This window comes from Arvicola amphibius, chromosome 11 (assembly GCF_903992535.2).
Source record: "Arvicola amphibius chromosome 11, mArvAmp1.2, whole genome shotgun sequence".
Lineage (NCBI taxonomy): Eukaryota > Metazoa > Chordata > Mammalia > Rodentia > Cricetidae > Arvicola > Arvicola amphibius.
Genome location: NC_052057.2, coordinates 8,556,460 through 8,581,422, shown reverse-complemented (window position 1 = coordinate 8,581,422; position 24,963 = coordinate 8,556,460). Strand labels below are relative to the sequence as shown.

Genomic DNA, 24,963 nt, shown 5'->3' with positions numbered 1-24,963 from the left:
GATAAGGAAGCACTGGGAATTGAAGAGAACCCAGGTCCCCTACTTCTCACACAGTGAAGGCATTCAATACACGCCAGTGCTTTTCCTTGGTAAGAGTGAGTTACTGGTACCTATGGCTCAGGTGATACTCTGTATCACTAGATCTTCTCTGATCACTTGCTAATAACGACTCATTGCATCTGAGCTCTTTTGCTCTATACTACGGCACCTATGCCTCATTGAGTGCTTTTTTTTTCCTTCTAATAAATTCCAGGGCATGAAATACTTTGACTTCTTTGTATGTAGAAGCCAGAAATCCACATCTCGTATCTTCATCTACCCTGGCTAGCCTGCAAGCTCCAGAGATCCTCTTGTTTACACCTTTCAAATGCTAAGATGATAGTGCATTGGGCTTCTTTGTCTAGGTGCTAAGGATAACAAGCCCTCATGCTTAGACATCAAGTACTGAACCAACTGAATCATCTCCCCAGTGCTCCTCTGACTCTTGGAGCCAAAAGTTACAGGGTACTTGGCAAGATGAATCTAACTGATAATTTACATCTGGTCTTTTCACTAATGGGGATCACGTCTGGATTTAGTTCTCTCTAGAATGTTCTTCTAACATGGAGTTAGAAATAATCCAGAATGGTTTGAGACTGGTAACTTAGTGGGAAGATTTCCACATGGATTGTGAACATGACACTCATGTTTTCTCATGCTTTTTAAGAGCTATTTCTTATTTCTAGTCCCCAAAGTTAGCTTAAAGACAATGAAAGTCCTTAGTTTCTTCTTTAAATAAGATGATGGAGGATAAGAACTCAAGCGCCAATCAAAGTAGAAAAAGAAAGGAAGTGAAGCAGTTTGGCAAAGGCATTTAATAATTCATTAATTTATATTCTTCTTATAAAGAAAAACTGTAGCTCACAAACCACTAAGAAATTATATGCTTTAAAAGACTTACCCCTCACTTTTTATATCTTTATTGGTTAATACCCTAGGTTCAATATGTTTCAAATAATTAAATACTGCAACTGGGACATTAAAATACAAACTAATTTACCAAAATAATTGTATTCTGAGTATTATGTACAATATTATACATTTTACATTACATAATGGGGCTTTTATACATAAAGATGAGATCTGATTTATGGCTACTAGTAATCCAAAATACGGAACAGTTTTATGCACACATACACAATTGCTCAGCTGGGAAAATCAACACCATACATGACTGTGGCTATTAAAAACTAAAATTACATTCATACCATAAGAGCACAAAATAAAATTCATTTTTATGATTTTGAAAGTAACATTTAAAAACCACACACAGATGAATTGTGACCCAGTTCTACGTGTTTAACCATATTGATGATCCAAGCTGAAATATGTGCTCATTTATGGGAAACATTTCCACTTTGAATTTTCTCCTAAGGGATGTATTATTACTCACAGCCATTAAAATGCCTTATATATAGGCAAAGGCAGGTCAGTTCTGAGTAAACAGTAAAGCCACTAAGGGTGCAGTTCTTATCATAGTGCTATAGATATTTCACTATATAGTTCTGAAAAATAATCTTATTAAACTGTAGCATTGCATGCGTTCATATCGATAGCTGTGATCCAAATAGTTACATACCAAGGCACAGAGCTTAAGAGAGAAATATGTGCTGTAGAAACTGGATCCCAAGGAGAATACAATTAAGAGACTTTAGATAAGAAATAATGGAGTCTTGGAGGTCACCCAGGAAGCAACTTCACACAGACTCGATCAGTTTCTAAGTGGGTCAGCCCTTGTTTGGCCTCTATAACCGAAGACTAAGTCCAAGATACTTTCCTAGGGGTATTAATATTATTCTATTTTCATAGTTGATTCCTCACGATCATGGCAGCTGTGATCTTTCAGCATTGCCAACTGACCTGAAAGTTTGAAAACACAATGCCTTTGCTCTGCCACACACACACAAAAAGCTTTCCGATTACACGTCAAAGGTGCAGATGGATCTCATTTCCAGACAGCCTGTAGCAGTGACATCCTATCAGAGCCGTAGCTAAGAACCTGCAGGAATAGCTACTAGGCTACCGGTCATTCCCTTGACATTTGCACAGTGTTTTTCAGTACACCTTGTTTCTAAATCCAATCCTGCCTTTTACCCAATATAAACGGTAGACTCCCTGGAAGCCAGAAAACAAAAAAGTAACTAGCTGAGACATACACCAAAGCCAAGCACTTTCCAAAATCACACCGTCTCTGAGGAGTGAGATTCAGACCTGAAGGCATGTCTTATTGTTTTTCTTCTTCTCCACATTTAACTTGACTATAAAAGAAGTTCTAAGTTATCAAAATATATTCATATAAATGTATAGCATTTCTAATATAAAAGTTAAAAAAGTCTAAACCCTTACTTTTTGTTTGTAATTAAATATTCTAGAATTCAGTAGGCGGGACTTGTTTTAGAGCAGCTTGAAAAAAAAAATGGATGGCTGAGCGTAGTCTAGAAATTGGGTCCGGCTACATTTCGGCTCTCCGATGTGATTTCTCAGCGATAGCGGCCCCCTCTTCTTCCTCATCTTCCTCCTCCTCATAATGCTCCTCTCTTCCTCTGGAATGGGCACCATCTGGAGCTCCTGGTTCTTCGCCATCATTATTTTTATCATCAGCCTAAAAAGATAAAAGAAAAAGACAGAAACAAAAGACTAAGAGAGGATGTTGAGTTTGTGATGGATAATACTCTCCAACAAAGGATGCAGAATTTTGGAGGAAGAAAAGGAGTGAAGAAAATGACCTCATCAACAACACCGCTACAGCCTTGCAGTGTTCTAGTTATCATAGCGTTTCTTAATTCTAGGCGGGCCTGCTAAATTTGTCATTGCCTTAGGGGTACAGAGAATGTGCAGCTGGTCTCTGTGTGGATGTGTGTGATTGAGATGTGTAAATGTGACATGCCAGAGCAGTGTAGGCAACGACAGACATTCCTGCATACATACATGTAGGCACACACATACACTCACGCTCACATTCAAAGAAATAAACATACGTTTTCACCATAGGTCTCTTCAGCATTGTGCTCCAATTCCCGTTTCTTCTCTTCAGTCAGATCTTCCTGAACCTAAAACACAATCACAAATACCGAGTGAAGCTTTCCCATTTAAACGTGTGTGGCGAAATGTTCCGATTTCTAAGACATTCATTCAAAAATTGCACAGCTTTACATAAAAAAAAGGAGCGAAATGAACATTGAAAAAGGATACAAGTCAAAAGTTTGACTTATTCAGTAGGCGTACGGAAGTGTGCGATACACCTCTCTTGAGAAACTGTTGGCAGTTAATGGTTGCTGGAGGAACAGGTGCCATTTTCTTCAGTGGCATAGTACTGAGAAGATGCCCGTGCTCCAGTAAATCTCCTCCTGCTCAGGCTTGGGCAAGAAATTCTAATTCAACTCAGTGGACCACATCCAATAGGAAGATGTGAACATAGGAAAAAGACTCGTGGAAAAGGAGCATCCCCGAGGGAAAGGAGGTGGGATGAGGGAGGAGGATGGGGAAGGAAAATGGTTAAAATTTATTATAGAAATATATGGAACTCTCAAAAAGAGAAATTTAAGAGTCAGTGTGATTCTCAAAGACGAACCTGGCTCCCTGTTTCAATAAAAATTTATTTACAAAACAGGTTGTGTTTATTGGAGTTTTCTACCCCTTAACATATACTGTGTAGAAAGGCAAACTTGAACAAAAGGCTTGTCTCTAAACATTTCTTTCTATATAAACAGTGAGGTTGATTTTGTCGTTTTGATTTGGTTTCAGGCAGGGTCTCATCTCAAGCTCACAATCTTCCTGCCTCAATTACTGGAGTGCTGTGAATACAGATCTGTTTCAGCATGCTGGGGAAAACAGTTTTCATTATGGTAACCCTCAATAAAGTGCCAATAAAGAGAGTCACTTAGTAAGACTCTTATAGCCATTAATCTCAACATGGCCATACTTGCTTCATCTATGACATGACTACTTTTTCAGTGAATTATGTATATGCCTCTGTGTTCATGAGTGTATATGTTCATGAGTGTATATGTGTGTGTGTGTGCGCGCGCACATGCAGGTGTACCAGAAATGGGAGGTCAGAAGTCAATGTCAGGTGTTTTCCTCGATCTTTCACCCTATTTTTTTTAAACTCAGTCTCTCATTGATCCTGAAGCTCATCTATTTGCCTAGTCTGGCCTGTGAGCCCCAGAGATCCTCCTCTCTCTGTCTTCCCAGTGGAAGGATTACAAGTGTATGCTATCAAGATTTTTAGTTTTTTTTTTTAAGTATGATTGCTGCAGACCTAACTCAAACATTCAAGCTTATATTGTAAATATTTTACCAACTGAGACATTGCCTCAGCCTTTTGCTGAATAAGTCTTAAAATTTCTACACATCTTGCAGTTTCCATGTAATGGCAAGTACATTCCATGGTATATATCTCTGGCAACACACGTCTCTTTATACAAACAATGTGCTGTCACATCTGATAGCTTCAGTAACCCTGTGCTATCTATCTATCTATCCATCTATCTATCCATCTATCTATCTATCTATCTATCTATCTATCTATCTATCTATCTATCTATCTACCTATCTATCTTATATATACATTTGCCCTAACCACAGTCTAAACAAAGATCATGCATAACGTGGGATTCCTTTCATTCTTTTTTCAAAAAAACAAAAACAAAAACAAAACAAAAAAAAAAACCTCTAGGTGCACTTCAGTCTGGTATGCCTTCAGCTATCCCTCCAGCCATCCCTCTAGGTCCTTATATTTCCTGTGAGTGAAGCTAACATTAAGTGTGAGCAAATTCGGCTTCAACTTAAGAGCCAAGGGCATTTCAAAAGCGGGGCTGAAAACTTCCTGGTTTCTTCTCGACAGCATGCACCCCGTGCATGTTTGTTCTAATTACAGCAAGGTTGTCCTTGGTCAGTGACATCAGATGTTGACAGCCCATGCTCCACAGAAAGTTCTCTGACCTCTGTTCAGGTAATGATGTCATTCATTGATGAATATGTCTTAAGTCGATTGTTTTATTCAAGAGTTACATCATGATGACTTTCTGGTTCTATTGTTCTTTCTATATTACTTCCCACCAAGAACTCCCTCCCAATAACTTTGAGTTTTTGGTAGACTTAATAATGTCAGCCTTATGCCAGCCTTGGGTAAGCTGTAGGTAGAATTGAACAATAAACAACAAATTATATGATTCTGAAAAACATAACTAACCTCTCTGAAGCTCAGATACTCTTATATATGCAATAAAAGTATTGAATAAAAAATTCACAGCACTTGGTGATTATGTTTGTGTTGGGGGTAGAAGCAGTCTGAGAGCTGTGGGTCCTTTTTTAAGCATTCAATTAGAAAATGTTTAGCAAATGTGTGTAACCCTTCACATAAGTTCAGGAGGCCACACTTTTGCTTTTTTTGTCTTGTTTTATTTATTTATTTTTGTTTTTCAAGACAGGGCTTCTCTGGTGGTGCCTGTCCTAGAACTAGCTCTTGTAGACCAGGCTGGTCGCAAACTCAAAGAGATCCACCTGCCTCTGCCTCCTCCCCCAACCCCAACCCCCCCACCCAGGGCTGGGATTAAAGGCCTGAGCCAGCACCACCTGGCTGGTCACATTTTGCAAAGTTGATCTAGAGCTGCTCTCCCCAGGACTATTTATCTAAACAGAGGATTGCAAAATATCAGTATCTGCCGCATGGAAAGCGGAGCTTCTGAAGGGCTGATTTCTAGGACCCTTGAAAGAGAAGATCCAAATTCCACGGGGTAGAGATGGTCTAGGGGTTTGTATTTTTCATGGGCTTCTCAAGGGGACTCTTGGTTACAGCTGAGACAGGATGATATATTTGAGTACAGTGGATGCTGGTTAAGGATGTCTGGCAGGGAATTAACAAACTTTCTAAAAACGTTTCTCCCTTTCTCTCCTCAATGGGTCTACTGTAGAAATTTTAGTTTATGCCCCAATTGTCATAATTATAGTTGTAAACTGATGATTTAAATATCATCTTTGATTAATCAAAGATGATATTCTATAGTATTCTAGCCATAGAGACAACAGACTCTTATATATTAATGCATCAACCACATTGGAGAGAAAAGTAACCAAAGCTCACCTTAACTGCATTACTAAAGAAGAAGAGATGATATTGTATTCCTGAGCTTTACGACATGCTTAAGCTAACAGCCTCAGGTCAAAAGCTCACCTCTGACCATTATCATACATCCTCCACAACAGTCTGCCTTAATTAATATCCTGCTAAAGCTGGCACAGGCTTTATCAAAAATATCACAACACTGCTACTTTGTAACCTGAAAATTTGTAGCTTCAGAAATTACAGAAAAGAATCCTTACCAAACGGGGCAACCTTGCTTAGTGGTTAAACAAAACAAAGCAAACAACAGCAGCTGATTTAGCGTTGGCTAGCTAGCCTGTGCTCGTATATGCAGTAACACTTTTCTTCTACATATGAGAGAACTGTGTACCTCTAGGAGGTTCCTAACCTTGAGAAGCTGAGCAAGGGAGGATCCAGAGGTAGCAGTCAAAGGCCTTCAAAAGTGTTAGCTACAATGGCTGATCTGCAAGGTTTAAAAAACCTGTGCCCATTCAAGAGGCCTCCCTTCCTCCCTTCTTAGCAGGATCTTATAGAGCTCCCAACTTTGAAAGTGTGTCATGAATGGGGTCCCCCCTTCCCCCTCCCACACGAAAACAATGCAATGCGTCCATGCTTCTAGCTCACTGTTCATCTTGCTGTGGTTTGCTCAGCCCCTCATCTTTACTATCTGCTCTTCAGATGCTCTTCAGGCCTCTACAGAAGGCCTTGGAATAATGTAAGGAGCTGGAAAATTCAATACAGTCTGTGCAAGGGATGTTCAGTGGACAGGCAGGCAGCTAAGACTGGTAAGAAAAGCACTGTAAGAGTTTTAGACAGTAGTCGCAAATGACAGGCGCATGCATGCCTGCATACCTGCATGCCTGGGTGCGTGCCTGTGTGCTTGTGTGCTGGGGCTTTGCGGACAGTGTTAGCAGTCCGGTTGAGCCAAGGAGAGTAACAATGGAAGCAGGGAGGGGAAGGACCGCCTCTGGGTGCTGGCTGCAGAGGCAGTGGAAGAACACAAGCCTCTCTGCCTTCATGCCTGCTCTTTCCTGTCATCCTTTTCTTTCCGTCCTGTCTTTCTTCCCTTCCCATCCTAGATACCACTTACAGCTCAGGGTTTCTCTCCTTCACCTTAAATGGATCACACTACAGAGCTGCGAAGGAATCAGCAAACACTGATTAAACTTTTATGTTTACCCTGCTGAATTTTTAAAAGGAAGCCAAGGTGAACCCTTTTTCTCATAATCCCTCAGAGCTCCCCCTTATCCTCCTTAAGGAAACAAAGGACTACTGGTCCAGACATCCTGTTACAAGAGCAGTCCTGATGAATAGCTTTCTGCTGCAAATGTCTTAATATTCAAGGCTGCTACTTTCTCCAAAGCTCTTTTCGAAAAGCCAATCTCTGGGTCTTCATGAAGATGAACAGCAGCAGGGGAAATGCAGGAGGGATGCAGAGATCAAGCCCGTTACAGACAGCATGGCCGTGGTCATAAAGGGCAGCATCATTTTCTCTTTCTTGGGATAAGCACAAATTTTAGCATTGGCTCTAAAAAGCTGACAGAGGCAGAAAAAACGAGGCAGTGATTCATGAAGGCAGCTGAGGGTGCATGTGCCCAACTGCAGAGCACAAACCCTCTGAGCTTGCTCTCTTCCTGGGAGGCCTGTCTTTAGATCATCAAATATTTGCCATCTCACCTGTCCATTCTCCCCAGGGACAAGCCTTCTGTTCCCAAGACACCGATGATGAGGTGGCTCTTTTTTTTTGTTTGTTTTTGTTTTTGTTTTTGTTTTTGTTTTTGTTTTTTCGAGACAGGGTTTCTCTGTGGCTTTGGAGCCTGTCCTGGAACTAGCTCTTGTAGACCAGGCTGGTCTCGAACTCACAGAGATTCGCCTGCCTCTGCCTCCCGAGTGGATGAGGTGGCTCTTAACCAGTGCTTTAACTTGGGAAATTCTGACTTGTCAATGGAGGGAGTAAATGTGGTGTCTTGACCTGATGCAAACCATACATCCTATGGTAGTTTGAATGAAAACGGCCCCCATAAGTTCACAGGGAGTAGTATTATTGGAAAGGATTTGGACATGAGTCCTTGTGGAGTGGGTGTGCCCTTATTGGAGGAAATGTGTCATTGGGAGTAGGTTTTGAGGTTTCAGAAGCTCAAGCCAGGCCCAGCAGCTTACTCTCTTCCCACTCATCAGGATGTTGAACTTTCAGCTGCCTCTTTAGTAATGTTTATGTCTGCCTGAGTGCTGTCATGCTTCTCATTGTGACAATAACGAACTAAACCTCTGAAACATAAGTCAGCCTACGTTAAATATTTTCCTTTATAAGAATTGCTGTGGGAACTCCACAGGAGCAGGTACAGGGGAGCAACCGCTGAGAGAATGGGCTGGATCCAGAGACTTCTGTGGGTCCAGCAGTGAGTCTGGGACCTCCAAGGGAGTAGACCTGAGCCAGGACCTCTGCAGGTATGGGCGTGAGTCTGGGACCTTTGAGGGAGTATGCCTGAGCCAGGACATCTGAGGGTCCAGGTGCACTGGAGTCTGGGACCTCCAAGGAAACAGATCAGAGCCAGAGGCCTTTGTGGGACCCAGCCCAAGCCAGGAACCTCTACAGGAGTGGATCCAGACCAGGGAAATTTACAGAAACAGGACTAAGCCAGCAACCTAGGCTGCAGCAGGTCTGAGACAGTGAACTCCACAGAAGCAGAGTAATCCCTGGGATGACTGGAACCAGGAAAGGGCTGTAACATGGGGAGCAACCATCTGAGCCTTGGATCCACCTGGCACCTGAAAGATTGATCACCAGAGTCACAGATAGCCCCAACTACACCAATCAGAGGAAAAGATGGGTAGACAAGGTAAGAACACATGCAACCCCACAAAGAGCAAAACAATACCAGTAAAACCTAAAGACCCCACAACAGCTAAATTTGAACATCCAAATATTGATGAAGCAGAAGAAAATGACCTAAAAATTAACTTTAGGAGAAATTTTGAGGCCCTTAAAGAGGAAATGACCAAAGAATGGATAAGGAAAATGTGGTACATTTACACAGTGGAGTACTACATGGTAGAAAAAAATAATTACATCGTGAAATTTGTAGGCAAATGGATGGAGCTAGAAAACATCATATTGAGTGAAGTAAGCTAGATCCAGAAAGACACTTATCACATGTACTCACTCATAAGTGGTTTTTAAACATAAAGGAAAGAAAACCAACCTACAAGTCACAATCCCAGAGAACCTAGACAACAATGAGGACCCTATGAGAGACATACATGGATCTAATCTACATGGGAAGTAGAAAAAGACAAGATCTCCTGAGAAAATTGGGAGCACAGGGACCATGGGAGAGGGTTGAAGGGGAGGGGAGAGGACAGAAGGGGAGCAGAGAAAACTGTAAAGTTCAATAAAACCAATAAAAAAATTTGCTGTGGTCATGGTGTCTCTTCATAGCAGTAAAACTCTAAGACACTTCCACATCGAGTTCACTAAAAAGACAGCTGCGACAGAAAATCCCTCACCACACTCACTGAGTAACCAGAGGAATAAGATACTAGGATAGGTTTTATATAAGATTCATTAGTGGTAATATGCCAGAAATCTACAATGGAAAGCAAACCAAAATTTAATATTAAGAAACTCCATCTAAATGCATTTTAATTCAAGCGAAGTCCAGTTCCTTTTGTATTTTACCTCCTCCTTTCCTTTTCTTTCCTTTTGTCTTTTCGTGGAGGGTGCTGGAGACTGAGCTCAAGGCCTCTTTCTTGCCAGGTGACCCCGCCCTCATTATCAAGCTTAATTAAGATTCTGCATTCATATGAAGGAAGAGGTCAGAAGGAAAGATTGGTGACTTTCTAGAAATACTTGGAGTGGGTTAGATGGGTCCCATTTCACTCTGTGGGGTCTCCCTGAGAAGGCATAGAGAATATTCCACAAAGAAAGGTACACGGGTTAGTGCACGCTCCCTGGATGTAGAGAGCCTTGTTCTTCTCTCTTTGATGTTGAAAAATGCATGCATGGATACTCAAAAACAACACATGGATCTACATCTGCCAGAGGTCTTCTTGATTCCAAATTTCAGGTCATTTAAAATCTCCCTGATTTAAGTCTGAATGTCAAAGTCAACAGAGCCGAAGTTTGTTTGAAGGTAGTATTCCCAGTGTGCCCAGTCCCATACATCCAATCGTATACCTCTTCCTCTCCTTCTTCTTGATACTGCTCATCAACATTATCCTCCTGCTGGTCTGGATTCCCTGCCATCTGTTGAAACAAAAGGATATGCTTCATGATACTGTACCTTGGAGAAGCGTCTCACAGGATGCTGGGTCAATGAATGAACACATTGCGATAAAAAGTAGATTCACAGACGCAACAGTAACCAGACAATGCTGAATGCTCTCTTCTCAAAAGAAGTATGTGTCATCCCTTCCCTCACTCTTGGGGTACAGGCATATCATCTTACACAGGGTCCAAAACCAGACTTTGTGCTAATGTGGCAAATTGTCTCTCAACTCACAGAACTACGTGCTTTTGCCGCAAAGCAGGCATTTACTAAGATGCTCAGGCTGAACCCACTCTTCATGACAGGTGTCATCTTACCACCAAGTGCTCATCCATTTCTGCATTCTCTCGCTTGGGCTCCCTTGGTCTTTGCTCTTCACTTTCCTCTGGCAGGTTTTCTTCTCTCACTTGCTCAGCTTCCTCAAATTCATCCTCCCCTTGATTGTTGGGGTCATCTGCTGGGTTGATATCCTCCACAGCTGCCGTCTGAGAAATGTTCATAAAACACACAGATTTCATTAAAAACATCAACACAGTGGCAGGAAAGGAGACTGTACTTCATGTGGGGACCCACAGATATGATCCTGTTCCACCTTGACTGGAGGTCAGAGAGTTTGAGCCTGAAGCTCTTTCAAAGTTCTTGACAACAGGTGTGGCCACATATTCTGACATAGGGTGTGGTGACTTGGTGTTTTGGACATTAAGATGGCCCATAGAGGTGGATCTGCTCCACCCTGAGCAAAGGTCAGAGAATTCAAGCTTATTTCTGTTCCTTCATTTTTAAAATAAGAGGTTTGACACAGGGAGTGGCTGCCTACAGGGTACTTGGTCTATAGTGTATTCACTTCATATCCTGCCCAAAACATCAAATACTTTACTCAGGAAATAATGGTTTGATGTCTCAAGTATTGAAGCAAGCAACTGTCCTGGTTGTCCTTTGTGGCATGCTAAAGCAGTCTTTTGCCTTCTTTCCCCCTTTTTGTATTGGGGTATAAAAATGGATGGAAATTAAAGACGGGAAAATTCAGTCTTCAGTATTCACTGAGTTGCCCTCCCAGTGCTATCCTACGTCTCTGTATTTCTTTCATATCTCTGTTCCTCCTGCCTAACATTTCTAATCCACATGCTTCTACCCTGGAATGTACGAATCGGTTGTAACTGAGCTGCGACAAAAGTCACCCCAAAACGTGTCTTACAACAACTTCACAGGACTGTTCAAGTCAAACTTTCCCCAAGACTTGCAAAGTATTAAACATCTCAATGTCCAAGATAGAACTCCTCTTGCTTTGTCAGTAGGAGGAATCAGATCCATAGAGGAGGTGCAAACAGTACTTAACTCGTGCAAGTGACTCCTCAATGCTATAGCAATAAGTAATAAAAGCTTCACTGCATAGCCACCAGTGCCCACGCAAGTCAGAGGGCTAACTGGAGGAAAAAGAGATCAGTAATGATCAAGGTAGGAGAGAGAGTTAGCAGGGCAAATAGTAACTCCTTTTACTGCTACACTGAGTTGAGTTTCACCCAAACTTCCCTGTGCAAGAAATTTGTGGATGTGAGGTATATGTGGTGGTTGCCTGTGTACAAGTGTATGCACGTGCACCTATGTGTATCTGCCCAGAAGTGCACATGAACATGGAGACCAGAGGTTAATTACAGGGTCACTCCTCAGGAACAGTTCACATTCTATTTTCAGATAGCTATCCTACAGTGAGACATGGGGCCCATCCATTAAGCTAGACTGGCTGGTTATGGAGCCTGGGTATTCAGGTTCCAGCTCCCCCAAACTGGCATTATAAGATGCACCATCACACTTGTCTTTTTATGTGGGTGCTGGAGATGAAGAAGCCAGCACTTTACTAACTGAGGTTTTTCCACAGCCCCCTGCAAGAAAATTTTAACATGTCAATAAAATAAAAAGGGGCTGATGGGAAACTCCATACTGATAGAACCAGGAAGAAAACCTAACAAAGAGTCAGGGCAGACAAAGAACGCCACAATAAATGATCTATGTGAGGCTTGCAAAATTTCTTTATCAACTAGGGCTTATCACGAAGCAGAGTGATATTGCTTCAGAAAGGCATAGGAGAAATCAGACAATGCACCATCAAAGGTATTTCCAAGGCAGCTGTGAGTAATTGTGTCCCACAAATGCCTTTCAAATGAATTGACATTACAATTACTGCAGTTATCCATTTAAGCCCCTAGCACACCTGTTAAATAACACCCATCTTCACACTCATCCTGAGATGGGCATCCCCAATCCATTGGTAAGCCAGGGGACACTTGCTGAAGTGGGAACTGCTCTCCATGAGAAGCTGAAGCCACAGATGGGGCTCAGCCTCTCAGTGCTGTGCAGACCAGGGGCTCTTTCGGCAATTCCCCGAGCTACTTAAGCATGGTCAAGAGCTCCCTGCAGGGTCCTGTGGTTTATTACTGCACAGCCCTGGCTGGAAGCTTCAAGTGCAAATGACACTACTCTCAATATAAATGAGAAGCCATCACCGTCACACCCAATTCCAATTACTTTGTAATCTCTTGCCTTATAGGCTTTCTTGAATGAATTATTGGCCATTTGTGTGAGGGATAAAGAAGGAACTGTAACCTGCTCCTCACAGAAAAACACCACTAAGTAACTTCTTTATTAAAAAAAAAAAAAGTTCATAATAGAAACACCAATTCTATTCCCAACTCCAACCAAATAATAGTTGACAGGGTTACGGAGGTGGGGGGGTGTAGTGTCACAACAAATACAATAATAAGGTGGCTGGCAATGTCTAGTTAGAAGAAGACATGTTAACAGGCCTATCTTTTCCAGTGCATTGGATGCAATAAACAAAAAGTTGTTAGGAGAGTCAAGGATCAGATGCCACCAGCCAGGAGTCCCACAACAGATCCTAAACGTAACTGTCTGTCATACCGAACCCTTCCCCACTGGCGGCCTTCGTCTCCTCTTACACACTTGCAGGCTTTTGTGCTCGGGCTTCCTTGCTCTCAAGGGATATTTTCTTATTCCCTCGTGTGTTCCTGTTTCAATTACTGGAAGAAGTTCAGAGCTTGGTTTCCAGCTGCATATTTTCCTAAATGCTCTCACAGAGGGGGGAAGAGAAGGTATTCTGTCCCATCTTAGCACCAGGTAAGTAGAAATGCCATCTGCATCAGAAGGCTCCAAGCAATGACCAGAATGACTTTGGCACTGATAATCGTGAAGGACCTGGCTCTTCCTTCCAGTTCTGTGGATCAATTTAGACAGAACTCATAAAACATCAGGGATTGAATGTCACCCCAATGTGAGTACTGATTTATTAACAGTCTATATGTAATAAGATAGGTAACGTAGACTGTAAGCACCATCTACACAAAACACAAGGTTGGATACATTCCAGAATTGCTTGCATTGCTCCTGATTAGGGTTAAGGACCTAGACTGCTCAAGGTGAAGGGTAGGGGTCTTGTTCTCAGTCAATACAAAGGCTAACCAGGTATCTACATAATTACATTCTGGACTGTGTACCCTATCTTGGCACCTAGTCACCTCTATTCAAATCTGAAGCTGTATATCTTTATTCATTGTTACTAGGAAGGTAACTAGACAGTTGGGTATGAACCAAGTCACATGACACATGCCAACGGACTACACAACACATTCCGCAAACATGAAGTCCTTTCTCTAATGTCTACGCTGGCTTGCCCCTCCTTGCAGTCTTTGAGAGCACTGTGCTTTTCAATGCCTTTCAAGTTCCCTCTTCTAGGTTTACGTTTAATCACCCTCTAAGATGGCAAAGTCAATTTCTTTAAAATCTCTAGAGCATCCTCCAGCCCAGCTCCTCACACCCCCACAGGAGGAAGCAGAGCTTGGAGAAACAAGAATTGCTAAGCACCCAGCCTGAAAGAAAGATACCTGGTCACTTGGAAGGCTGGAGCAGAAGTAGTCAAACCCCCTGGCCATCCTTTGCTGTTCTTTTAGGAGCCAGCCTTCACCTGAATTTCTCCCAAACCCAAGACTTGTTTAGGTCCTAACCCTGGGTTTAGTCTCTCGGTGAATAGAACTCACCCTTAGGAAGCCCCATATACTTAGCATCCTGCATCAATAGAATTCATGCTTCTGCTTCTTCCTCTCTAGGTCCAAACCTTGGGAGACCTGTTTGCCAGTTAACAGAACTCATTCTTATGATAAAGGTCTTGGGAAATTTGCTATAGTGGTGTATTTTGAAAGGGAATTTCAGCTATCCCTGAAGCTTTATTATAAGAATTGTCACATGGAGATGTTGGCCCCAAAGTTCTACTGTGTTTAAAAGTGTGAGAAAATCAACACAGGATCATACTCTCAGAATGTTTTGATGCAGAGACTGAGCAAATCCAGCTGTTCCCAAGTTTTATTCTAATTCCTTGGCTGCTCATGCCTCTGCTGGCTGTGATTCCTGGAGGGATCACCGCAACATCCTACCTCATGATTTGCAGTTAAACACTTGTGTTTTGTTCCGACACAGTTATGTAAGATGTCCTCCTCTGTCGGGTGAGAAAGCACATCTGGAGCCAGAAGCCACATTTTTCTCCTGCCTGCCTGGTGAGTTACTAACCCTGGGGATCAGCAGAGGAAACTTACATCTGCCTCAGCTTCTGGGTCAGCTTCTTGGGGTCCTGGCTCATGAGGTTCCTGCCTGTTGCCTGGATCTCCTTCCGCTTCATCTTGGCGTTGGTTATCTCTTTCATAGGCTAGAAAAGCAAAGGAACGATAGTCAGCTCTAAGTGGATCACGCAAGGTTTTCCTCTCAAAAGTAGCCTACAGTGGCTCCCCTCTATCTCACCTCCATTTTGGGTGATGGCGTGTCTGGATTTTTGGCTTTCTTTCTTTCTTTTTTTTTTTTTTTTGTTTATTTGTTTCTAAGCAGTTCTAACCTTTCTCTAGGCTGCACTTCAAATGGATGGATGAATGTACCATTCTACCGTCCTTAAGGGATGTTTATAGCAGAGGCTGCTGTTTCCCCACCAGATATGAAAGCAACGGCCAAAACTTTCATAGTAAAAGAAATTCTACGTGACTAAATTTTTGGTTGATGTCAGAAAGAGTTTTCCAAGATTAGGGCATTTAAAAGTGGACAACAGCAACTGTGAACTGAGAAGCACACAGGTCGCTGCCAGGAAACACATCCTGTGTTTATATTAATGTAAGAGTTTAGTTGATATCCATGGGGGTGGGGTAGGATGTACTCAGATTCACAGACTTATAAGTGCACACAGAAACTGTAAATCATTTAAAAGTTAGACAGAAGAGGGAGGGTTAAGTACATAGAGAGTTATTGAGTCTGCACATAATAAAGAAGAAGGGGAGCCTGCTGGGAAGCTGCAAGTGCACAGGGGGCCTTATTAAAGAAGGGAGCCAGCAGCTCTTAGCCTTATGAATAACAAATGAAAGAAGCCAAAGTGACCCACGGGGGACATAAAGGCAACAATTTCTTGACTTCGAGGGTCACAAAACACCACAATAAGCTGCTGATTGAATGCATGCCTTTGCTTTTCTTCTGACACTTTCTGGAAAATCAAACATTTGTAGGAGTCAGAGGGGCCAAGCAGAGTTAACTTTGGCTCTGTCTCCATGGGAAGCAGCGTTTGACAAATATCTTGCTAGATGTTTGTCATAAATTTAAGCAAGGGAGCAAAATTTCCCAGCTAAATAGAAAGTACAGAAATGTCCTAAAGGATAACAATCCTACGATTGTTTGCCAGAAACAGCTACTAAGCATACAATGAGATTCAACAGAAGGGAGCAGGCTAGAGAAAAAAAAGCCAGTCTCAACCAGTTTTCAGAGCATTAAATCTTTTTGCGAGCCCTCAAACCACATGTAACAACAGCATAAGCGTGAGTCACAGCTGCCCTGTTCACTGTGCTTGTCGATGCTGCACCCTGTGTTTGTCGATACGGTGCGAGAGGACTGAGCTATCTGAGAGGTCACCCTCGAATGAGTCTCACCTCCTCCCTCTTCTTCGTGGATTCCCCGGTCCTCAGCTCCCTGCACGATGTCATTCTCCACAGCATTGTAATTAACTTGCTGCCTGCCAGGGACATAAATTCAGAAATGAAAATTAACAGGCGCAGCTTGGAAAAGGTCATTTATCTTTCAAGAGAGGGATAAGTAAGGAGTTTTCAACTTTAAACATAAGCCATAACTTGTTTCTGAGATTTAGATACACAATAAAACATAGTAGTGATACTAGATATGTTTTCAAAACATACTTTAGGAGGCAAAAATGTCATTCCATGACACAATAAAGTTAGAACTAAGTCTGCTAGTCTACTCTGAAATCTGTTCCACTTGTTTGCTTGTTTATTATTTCATGTGTGTGATATGTGTGCATGTCAGTTTGTAAGACATGCACCAACATGCTACAGCACATGCCAAGGGGTCTGAAGAAAACCCTGACCATTATCCTTGACATCAGCCTTGTTTGAAACAAGGCTCCTTTTTGTTGTTTGCTCCCACACCCTCCAAGCTATCTGGCTGCAAGTTTCCAGAGATTCTCATGTCTCCGTCTCCCATTCTACTGTACTAGCCCTGGAATTACGGGCTGTGTGCCACTGTACTTAGATTTACACAGGTTCTGAGAATTTGAGTATAGGTCCTAATGTTTGTGGGGTAAGCCCTTTATCACCAAGCCACCTTCTCAGTCCATAACTACTACCTTTAGGAGGAAAAATCTATGCTAAAATTAAGGATCTAGCACTTAATTGCCCAATACGTATTCTACCGTGTCTACATGAGCCATATGAGCCTGCTCTCTTGCCACGGGTTACAGGGCTACACATTCACAAAGCTGATCTGACACCAGGGGAAGGACCGTCTAAACCCACAAGGGAAGGGGCAGGATACCGTAGCTGCTCTGGGTGCTGCGGATCCCCATGCTCTGCCTGCTTTTGCAGAGCCTCCTCCCTGGCCAGGAGCTGCTCCTGCTGCTGTTGGCGTAGCAAGTGGTCCCGCAGCCTCTGTTGGTGCAAAGCTTCCTGGTGCTCTCTCAGTCTCTGGGCTTCCTCATCCCTCCTGGCTGCCAGTCTCTGCTGTTCCAGCTGTTCCTCATAGGGGGACCGGAAATTTGTCACTGCCTTGGTGGGATGGTTCACCTGGAAAAAAAAGAGCTGATGCTGAACCAGAGAAGTTAGATCCTCTGGGCCACTCTCTTCATTCCTTGCCAGGGCAAACTCAGAAGGCGGGGTAGGCTTCTTAATGGAGGGGAATGCCAATTACACGTAGAGTCTAAGTCTCGTGATTTTCTTCTTTCTCTGAATAAGTGGTTTTTAAACATAAAGGAAAGAAAACCAACCTACAAGTCACAATCCCAGAGAACCTAGACAACAAAAAAGCAGACCTGCCAGCTAGAAGGTTGCCTTTCAGTGTGTTCCAGCACAAATGGAACAGAGCCCAACATTAGAAACATGTTCCACTCATAATTAAATTTATGCTCATGGGTTCTAAATCAAGTTGGCACTTGGGAACCCCATACTAATTGTACAATTTGTGAGGTTAAGGCTTTGTCTAGGAATAGTTAAAGACCCAAGCATGCTAATTAACTCCAACAATGGACATGCATGTCTCAGGCTAAACAAAATGTCAAATATCAGCTTATACTATGGGAACAGAGGGGGGGAGGGGGAGAGGGAGAGAGAGGAGAGAGAGAGACAGAGAGAGACAGAGAGAGACAGAGAGACAGAGAGAGAGAGAGAGAGAGAGAGAGAGAGAGAGAGAGAGAGAGAGAGAGAGAGAGAGAGAGAGGTGAGAGTACAAGTAGAGACTAGGGGAGACCTCGGTTGTCATTCCTTAGATGTCACCTTGTGGATGATTGTTTTGGTTTGTTTAAAACAAGGTCTCCTATTGGCCTGGGACTTGCTGAGTTAAAGCAGGGCCTGTGAACCCCAAGGATCTGCCTGTCTCTGTCACCCCAGAATTGTGACTGAATTACACCTTGTTTTGTATTTGGGTTCTTAGACATTGAACCCAGGACCTCATGTTTGCAAGGTAGGCCGGTTACTGATTGAGCTGTCACACCCACCCCAGAAAAGAGATTTTCTTTAAATAAACTACGCGGAGACAATACATACTGATTAGAGGAAAATGAAACAACAATTCTTAAAATTCCTGCTCCCTAATGAATTACACGTCTTCCTTCCCTTCCCTCCACAATTGAAATACACATGCTCGATTATCAGCCAAAGGAAGACGGCAGAGTTGAGGACCACGGGCTTAGGGAAGGATGGCACTGGCATTGGGGTACAAAGTTGGTGAGGCTATGAGGGGCTGCAGGAGAGGTCTTCACACAGTTCACACAGCTTCGCACAGTTTCAAGGCTCAGAAAACAGGAGGACAAATAAAGTCTCCGAGTTCCAAGGAAATCATCAGCACCCATGCGCATTATCGTTGGGTCTGAGTCTGGGGAAAAGGAAGAAAAGTGCCTGGCTGCCTGCCTCCACGCCACTACATCCAGCTTTTCCCAAGAACTTTGGGGATCGAACTGAGGTCCTAAAGCTTGCACCTCACCGAGCATCTCCGCAGTCCCCTTATGTCTTCATTAGTATCTAGAACCAAACTCCCCGTCAGAGAAAACTTCTAGGGAGTACCCATGCACCTCAGCTTGAGGGCGGCCATCCAGAAGGTGGGCGGCATCCTGTCCCCGCTGATCTCGCCACTCCCGATCCTGCTCCTCTGGAGAGGGGTCATGTTCCTCCTCTAGACGCTCTGCCTGCCCAACCTGCTCCATCTCCTCCTCTTCCAGTGCCTTTCTGTGTTCCTCTTCCACCTGACGCTCCTCAGGCTCTCTGGGTTCCACTTGGTTCTGCTCTGCCGGAGCCTGAAAGCCTGTTTCCTTCGGCACAGACGAGAAAGGTTTCTCTACCTTCTTTTTTGGCACTGCCTCCTGGTTCTGCCACACTTCGTTATTTAGAGACACCTAAGATAAGCACAGCACAAACACAAAAAATTGACACTTTTCTATTTCAGAAGTAGTGACATCATTCTTTTATTACCACATTTAAAGAGCTACGGCATAAGCAAAATCCTACAGTTTAGAAATAAACACAACCATGGTGTAAAAAAGCAACCAGGTGTGATGACTCTACTTCTCACTGTGTTGTTTTACCCAAAGACAGTAATAATTTAGGGAAAATTCTGTCTCAGAGAACGCTCAGTGTTGAGGAAAGTGAAGTCCACCAACAACTGTGTATCCAGAAAACACTTCCCTCAAAAGGTGACTCCAGCTTAACCTTAGAACAGACAGGAAGCAAACGAGAAGGAAAACAATAAAAACCAGAATCCCTCATACCTCACGCTTATGGCTTATGAAAGTTGCTTCAAGGTCAACTTTCTCCTTAACAGATGTTTGGAATTACTACGATAAGATGTAGAGTCAGGTGATGAAGGAGCAGATTGGCTTTTCCTTAGAGCCACTAGCGAGTGATCAGAGGGCTTGCATTACTAAGAGATACCCATGCTGGTTTAAAATAGTCTCGGCTAAACAAGACACACAATATTCTTTGTTAGAACATTTCAGTTTGTGCCAGTGTTTGTAAGTGTGCAGACAACAGTTGTTTATGCTGGGAGAGCCTTTGGAAGCTTGAGGTCAACCTCAGGTTGATCTTAGGAGCTATCGGTCTGCTATGTTGAGACTGGGTGCCTCCTTAGGATTCTCAGGCTCACAAATTAGACTAGACTGGCTAGTCCATGAGCACCATGGACCCTCCTGCCTCTGCTTCCCCCACACTACTATCCCAAGCATAGGCTCCAATGCTTGCCTTTTTAAATGGGCTCTAGGAATTGAGCTCAGACATGTGGTAAGAATTTTTGCTGAGTTAATTTTCCCAACCCCAATAAAATATTAATGCATCTTATTACATCTTCTGTAAACCAAAGGCAGTCTGTGTGTTTATTTCACACTGTCAATACAGAAAACCAAACCAAGAAAAGATATTTTTTTGAGAAAATGTCTTCTTTGCAATCTGTTGAGTCATTTCCATGTTTTCTGTAACTTTCATACCTTGCTTTGATCTACATTAGTTAAAAAGATAAAGACACTGTTAGGAAAATCTGTAGTTCCTTTTCCCTTTTCCTCATCAGAAAAAGCTACTTTCTTGGTCAGATTAATTTCTTATAATTAGATGCCTAGGGGACCATACCACGAGAACTTTGAAATGGGAAGTTCTACTTAGAAGCTAGCAGGGATATAATTACCACTCTTGAAAAAGTCAAGCCTGTAAATCATGAAGTGGGGAGAAGAGCTCTTCCTTCAATATCTGGGAACTTCGACAGTTATACATTTTGACAAAGTCTTCTGGCAAGTTTGTTCTAAAACTGCCCTGTACAAAATATTTCTCTCAAGGGCTCTAACACTTTCAAACACCTGCCATTTATCCCCACTCTGCCCCCGTGAGGAATGGTGGGGCTGATAACTACTATCTCGAACTCACAGTAGGAGCAAACCAAACTCAGAATCATGGGTGGTAGACGCAGTGAACTGGAAGTCAGTCTAGCAGAGCAAAGGGTCAAAGGACAGCCATGTGATTCTATCATGCTGCCTTAAACTCCTGAATAAAAAGCCCCGAGAAAGAACTGGGTTGCAAGGACTTCAAGCCTGTTGTGAAGGAATGCTCTGATGATGCTAAGAACAATCAAATGACAACTCTCACAGTTCCATTGGTGTTGATGTCATTATCGACATATGGTGACCATTGGAGAAAAGACTTCTCAAAACTTTTACTGCAATCTCATAACAATATGCATGTGGAGGTCAGAGAAGAAGAACTATTCTTCTCCTTCCTCCATTTGGGTCCTGTGAATTAAACTCAGGTCATTAATCCTGAGAAATAGGGTCTTTCCGTGTTAAGCCATTTTGCCAGCCCACACAAGTAACTTGTAAGAATGAGTGATCAGCAGGATCCTACTGGTGATGCTCCACTTTTAAGACACACTCAAGCAAGTCTTGATTTTCACAAAGAAGAAGAAAAAAGTGGATCGTGCTCAGATTACACGGGTATCTTAATATGATTTTGGCATGCTCTATAGAGACCCAGCAATGTAGCAAGTTCCATTACATCAACGTTAACAACAAAGTGGGCTGCCACATAGTATTCTCATGCCATTTAAGACCTTGTCCCCTGCTCAAAGGAAAGAGAAATCTTCTTGCTCTCAAATATTCAGATCCCAGAGCCCCTTTAATACATGTCAATTTACAGAAAGACCAAGCCAGAAAAGTCTTTCCCAGTAAATGCTACAGCTTTAACTACCGGTGTTTTTTTCCCCAGACTAGCTGAATTGGTTAGAAAGACAAATCCCCAGGCCAAACCTCAAATTGGAAAGTGGAGGTGCAGCTGAGAAGACTGAGTTGAAACATTTCCCACCAGGGATGCTGATATATAAGAACTTCTAGAAATCTGTTGGGTAGGAAGAGGGGCTATACAGAGAGCATTTTTCTCTGGACAGCTTCACAGGGACCATCACCGACCAGGGACCCCAGGCCACACCTCTCACCTCTCTTAGCTCTCCTGTTGGCTTCTCTCTCACGTTGTAACCTTGGGAAAAGGAAACATTCCGCTGCTCTGATCGCTCAGGATTTCGCAAACTTGGGATCCTGTTCAGAGTGTCTTTCAGCTGTTTATATTCTGCGACTTGAGTCTGCATAGAAACAGCACAGTTGGGAGAAAATCATGCAATTTGATGAGAGGAGACAACAGCCATACATTAATTAATTCAATAGATGGCCTTGTCGGTTCACTGGATGACTAGAAAGACATTAAACTTAAGGTTGTTAGCAAAGGTGCAGATTGCCCTCATGCACTATAGGTCTTCCTCTTGGGCCATGCTGGACCATTTCTGAGCACATGCAAATTAGAATCAGAATTGAGAGACTGAAAAAGTATCCAAGACTTGTTAGTTTCCCGGGCTACGTGAGTCAAAAGAAGAACTTTGTCAATCATTCTATTATAAATATCATTAATAAAGCTTTGACAGCTATGCAATCAACATTTTATTATATTAAAATCGACTTAAAGACTTAGTCATTGAAATTGAGGCCCATTAAAAGTATGCCTGAGCTATAACATTCAATGGAATATCTGTCATCTATCTATATCTGTCTGTCTGTCTGTCTGTCTGTCTGTCCGTCTATCTGTCTATCTATCTATCCACCTTTGCCCTCTTCCCCTTAGTTGATTTAATGCTCAAATCAAATCCTTTTATTTTACCTTCAACACTGTTTTCTAGACTGTGCTCAGTGGTAGCAGAGAACGATGACATTGTGGGGAAACAAAGCTGTTTTTTTCTTCATCAATTTTGAATGTATTTCTGACTTAAAGTGCCAAAGGCCATTGTATTCTGATGTGGGAGGTACAGACGTGTGTGACTGTTTTTTTTTTTTTTTTTTTTTTTTAACAAGGGGCTGGAAAGGTGGAAAATAAGCCAGTAACTTTAAAAAGCAAATCAGTGCATATGTCATACACCCATTTCACGCCCACTACCACCCTCATCCTAAAGCCAGAATTACTGTGTAAATAAAACACTTAAAACTCAGGTTCTTTCATGCTTAGGGAAAAGCTCTTTTTTTTAATGTGTGTGTGCTTGTTGTTGTGTGCATATAGGAGAGACATACAGGGTATGTGCAAATATGCATACAAGTGTGTGCACATGCATGTGGCGGTCCGAGGTCAACATCAGGTGACTTTTCTCTAGTCATCATTATTTATTTACTTTTTAAGGAAAGGCTTCTCATAAACCTGAAGCTTATTTTTCCGTTAGGACGGCTCCAAAGATCTCAAGGATCCACCTGTCTCCAGCCAACTCATAGCTGGAATTCTGTTTATGCTTCTTTTTATTTAAATTATATTTATTTATTTATTATGTATACAACATTCTGTCTGTGTGTATGCCTACAGGCCAGAAGAGGGCACAAAACCCCATTATAGATGGTTGTGAGCCACCATGTGGTTGCTGGGAATTGAACTCAGGACCTTTGGAAGAGCAGGCAATGCTCTTAACCTCTGAGCCATCTCTCCAGCCCTGTTTATGCTTCTTTATCTGAACTTTTCACCCAACTCAGGTCTTCAGGATTGCATGGCAGGCACCATACTGATTATGTCAGCTCCCCAGCTCTGTTTTGTCTCTTCTAGTTTTCAAAAAAAATGAAGATGTTAGCTGGCTAAATATGTACCAGAGGAGTGCTCTCTTATAATTTATGTAGAAATATAGCATGAAGCTGGCCATGGCCTTTACCTCAGGAATCAATCTGAACATTTAGGAATCATCACTGGAGAGCAAACAAAGGAAAACGAAGGACATTTCCATAGTAATGCTTTTCTGTGGAGGGATATACCAAATCCAATCCCATACATTCTTTTTCCTTTCCTCCAAGACAGTGGTTCTCAACTTGTGGGTCATGAACCCCTTTGGGGGTTGAACAACCCTTTCACAGGGGTCACCTAAGATCATCTTCATATCAGATATTTACATTCTGTTTCCTATCAGATATTTACATTCTGTTTCCTAACAGCAGCAAAAGTAAATTTATGAAGTAGCAATGAAAATAATTCTGTGGTTGCAAGTCACCACAGCACGAGGGGCTGTATTAAGAGCATGAGGAATGTATTACAGCATTAGGAAGACTGAGAACCGCTGCTCTAAGGTATGCAAGCCATGAAGGTAGTCTGATTGTGGTTTTGATATTAGTGCATATTAAGGATCACATTAAAACATGTAGAGACCACCATAGTCTTGACTCCAGAAAATACGCTTTTAAAGAACATTGTATTTTTAAATTATTTACATAGGTCTTTGTTCAGATATATGGACAGTGAATGCAAGCGTCTCATGGTCAGAAGAGGGTATGGGATCCCCAGAGCTAGAGTAGTAGAAGCCTCTGGATGCGAGCAATGAGAAATGAACCTAGGTTCTCTGCAGGAGCGGTATCTGCTCGAACTGCTGAGTCATCGCCCCAGGCCCAAGCAATTATAGTTCCCAAGGTCTGGGAGAGGCCACACACCTGTGCTGCTGAGTAAGTCTCATAAACACAGCCAAGGATGTGACTTTGATACCAGGCTCCAGAATCACAATTTTGGAGGGGTGGGCACTTTTATCAGGCTAACTACGTAAGTTCCTTTCCATCTCAGTTTCTAGATTATTTAGTATATGAAGATTTTTTAAATTAATTTCATTATTATGTATATGTGATATATATGTGTTTTTCTGTCTCAGCCTCCGTCTCTAACTTTCTCACCGTGTGTGTGTGTGTGTGTGTGTGTGTGTGTGTGTATGTGTGTGTGTATGTGACTGTATGCCACAGCACATCTGTGGGTGTCAGGACTTTCCTTCCACATCTGGTGGTGGCAAGCGTTTACCCACTGAGCCATCCATAAGCCCTAGGTTATGAAGATTAAATAAAATTTTTAACTATATTTAAAAGTCAACCTGTCAAAAAAGAATGTCGAAAGAGGATTTTGCCTAAGAGATGTAGATGCCAGAAATAACAAATTTTCCCTCCCTTGGAGATTTGGATAATGTTGTGATATGATTTTATTTGCTGACTACGTGCATATTTGAAGTTTA

The 24,963-nt window shown here is 42.4% G+C and overlaps 1 protein-coding gene across 2 annotated transcripts in view; it reads right to left on the bottom strand.

Moving 5' to 3' along the window:
* Positions 1–835: 835 nt before the first annotated feature.
* Positions 836–24,963, bottom strand: part of Golim4 (golgi integral membrane protein 4) — an 81,648-nt gene continuing 57,520 nt past the window's right edge. For both annotated transcript variants that reach the window (XM_038347188.2, XM_038347189.2), the window contains 9 exons: positions 21,898–22,041; positions 19,004–19,324; positions 17,257–17,504; positions 16,359–16,441; positions 14,994–15,103; positions 10,710–10,877; positions 10,302–10,370; positions 3,018–3,089; positions 836–2,641 (listed from right to left, as the gene is read on the bottom strand). In XM_038347188.2, the coding sequence (XP_038203116.1) occupies positions 2,492–2,641; positions 3,018–3,089; positions 10,302–10,370; positions 10,710–10,877; positions 14,994–15,103; positions 16,359–16,441; positions 17,257–17,504; positions 19,004–19,324; positions 21,898–22,041 (1,365 nt within the window). In that variant the 3' untranslated portion in view covers positions 836–2,491. The remainder of the gene's footprint in view (positions 2,642–3,017; positions 3,090–10,301; positions 10,371–10,709; positions 10,878–14,993; positions 15,104–16,358; positions 16,442–17,256; positions 17,505–19,003; positions 19,325–21,897; positions 22,042–24,963) is intronic.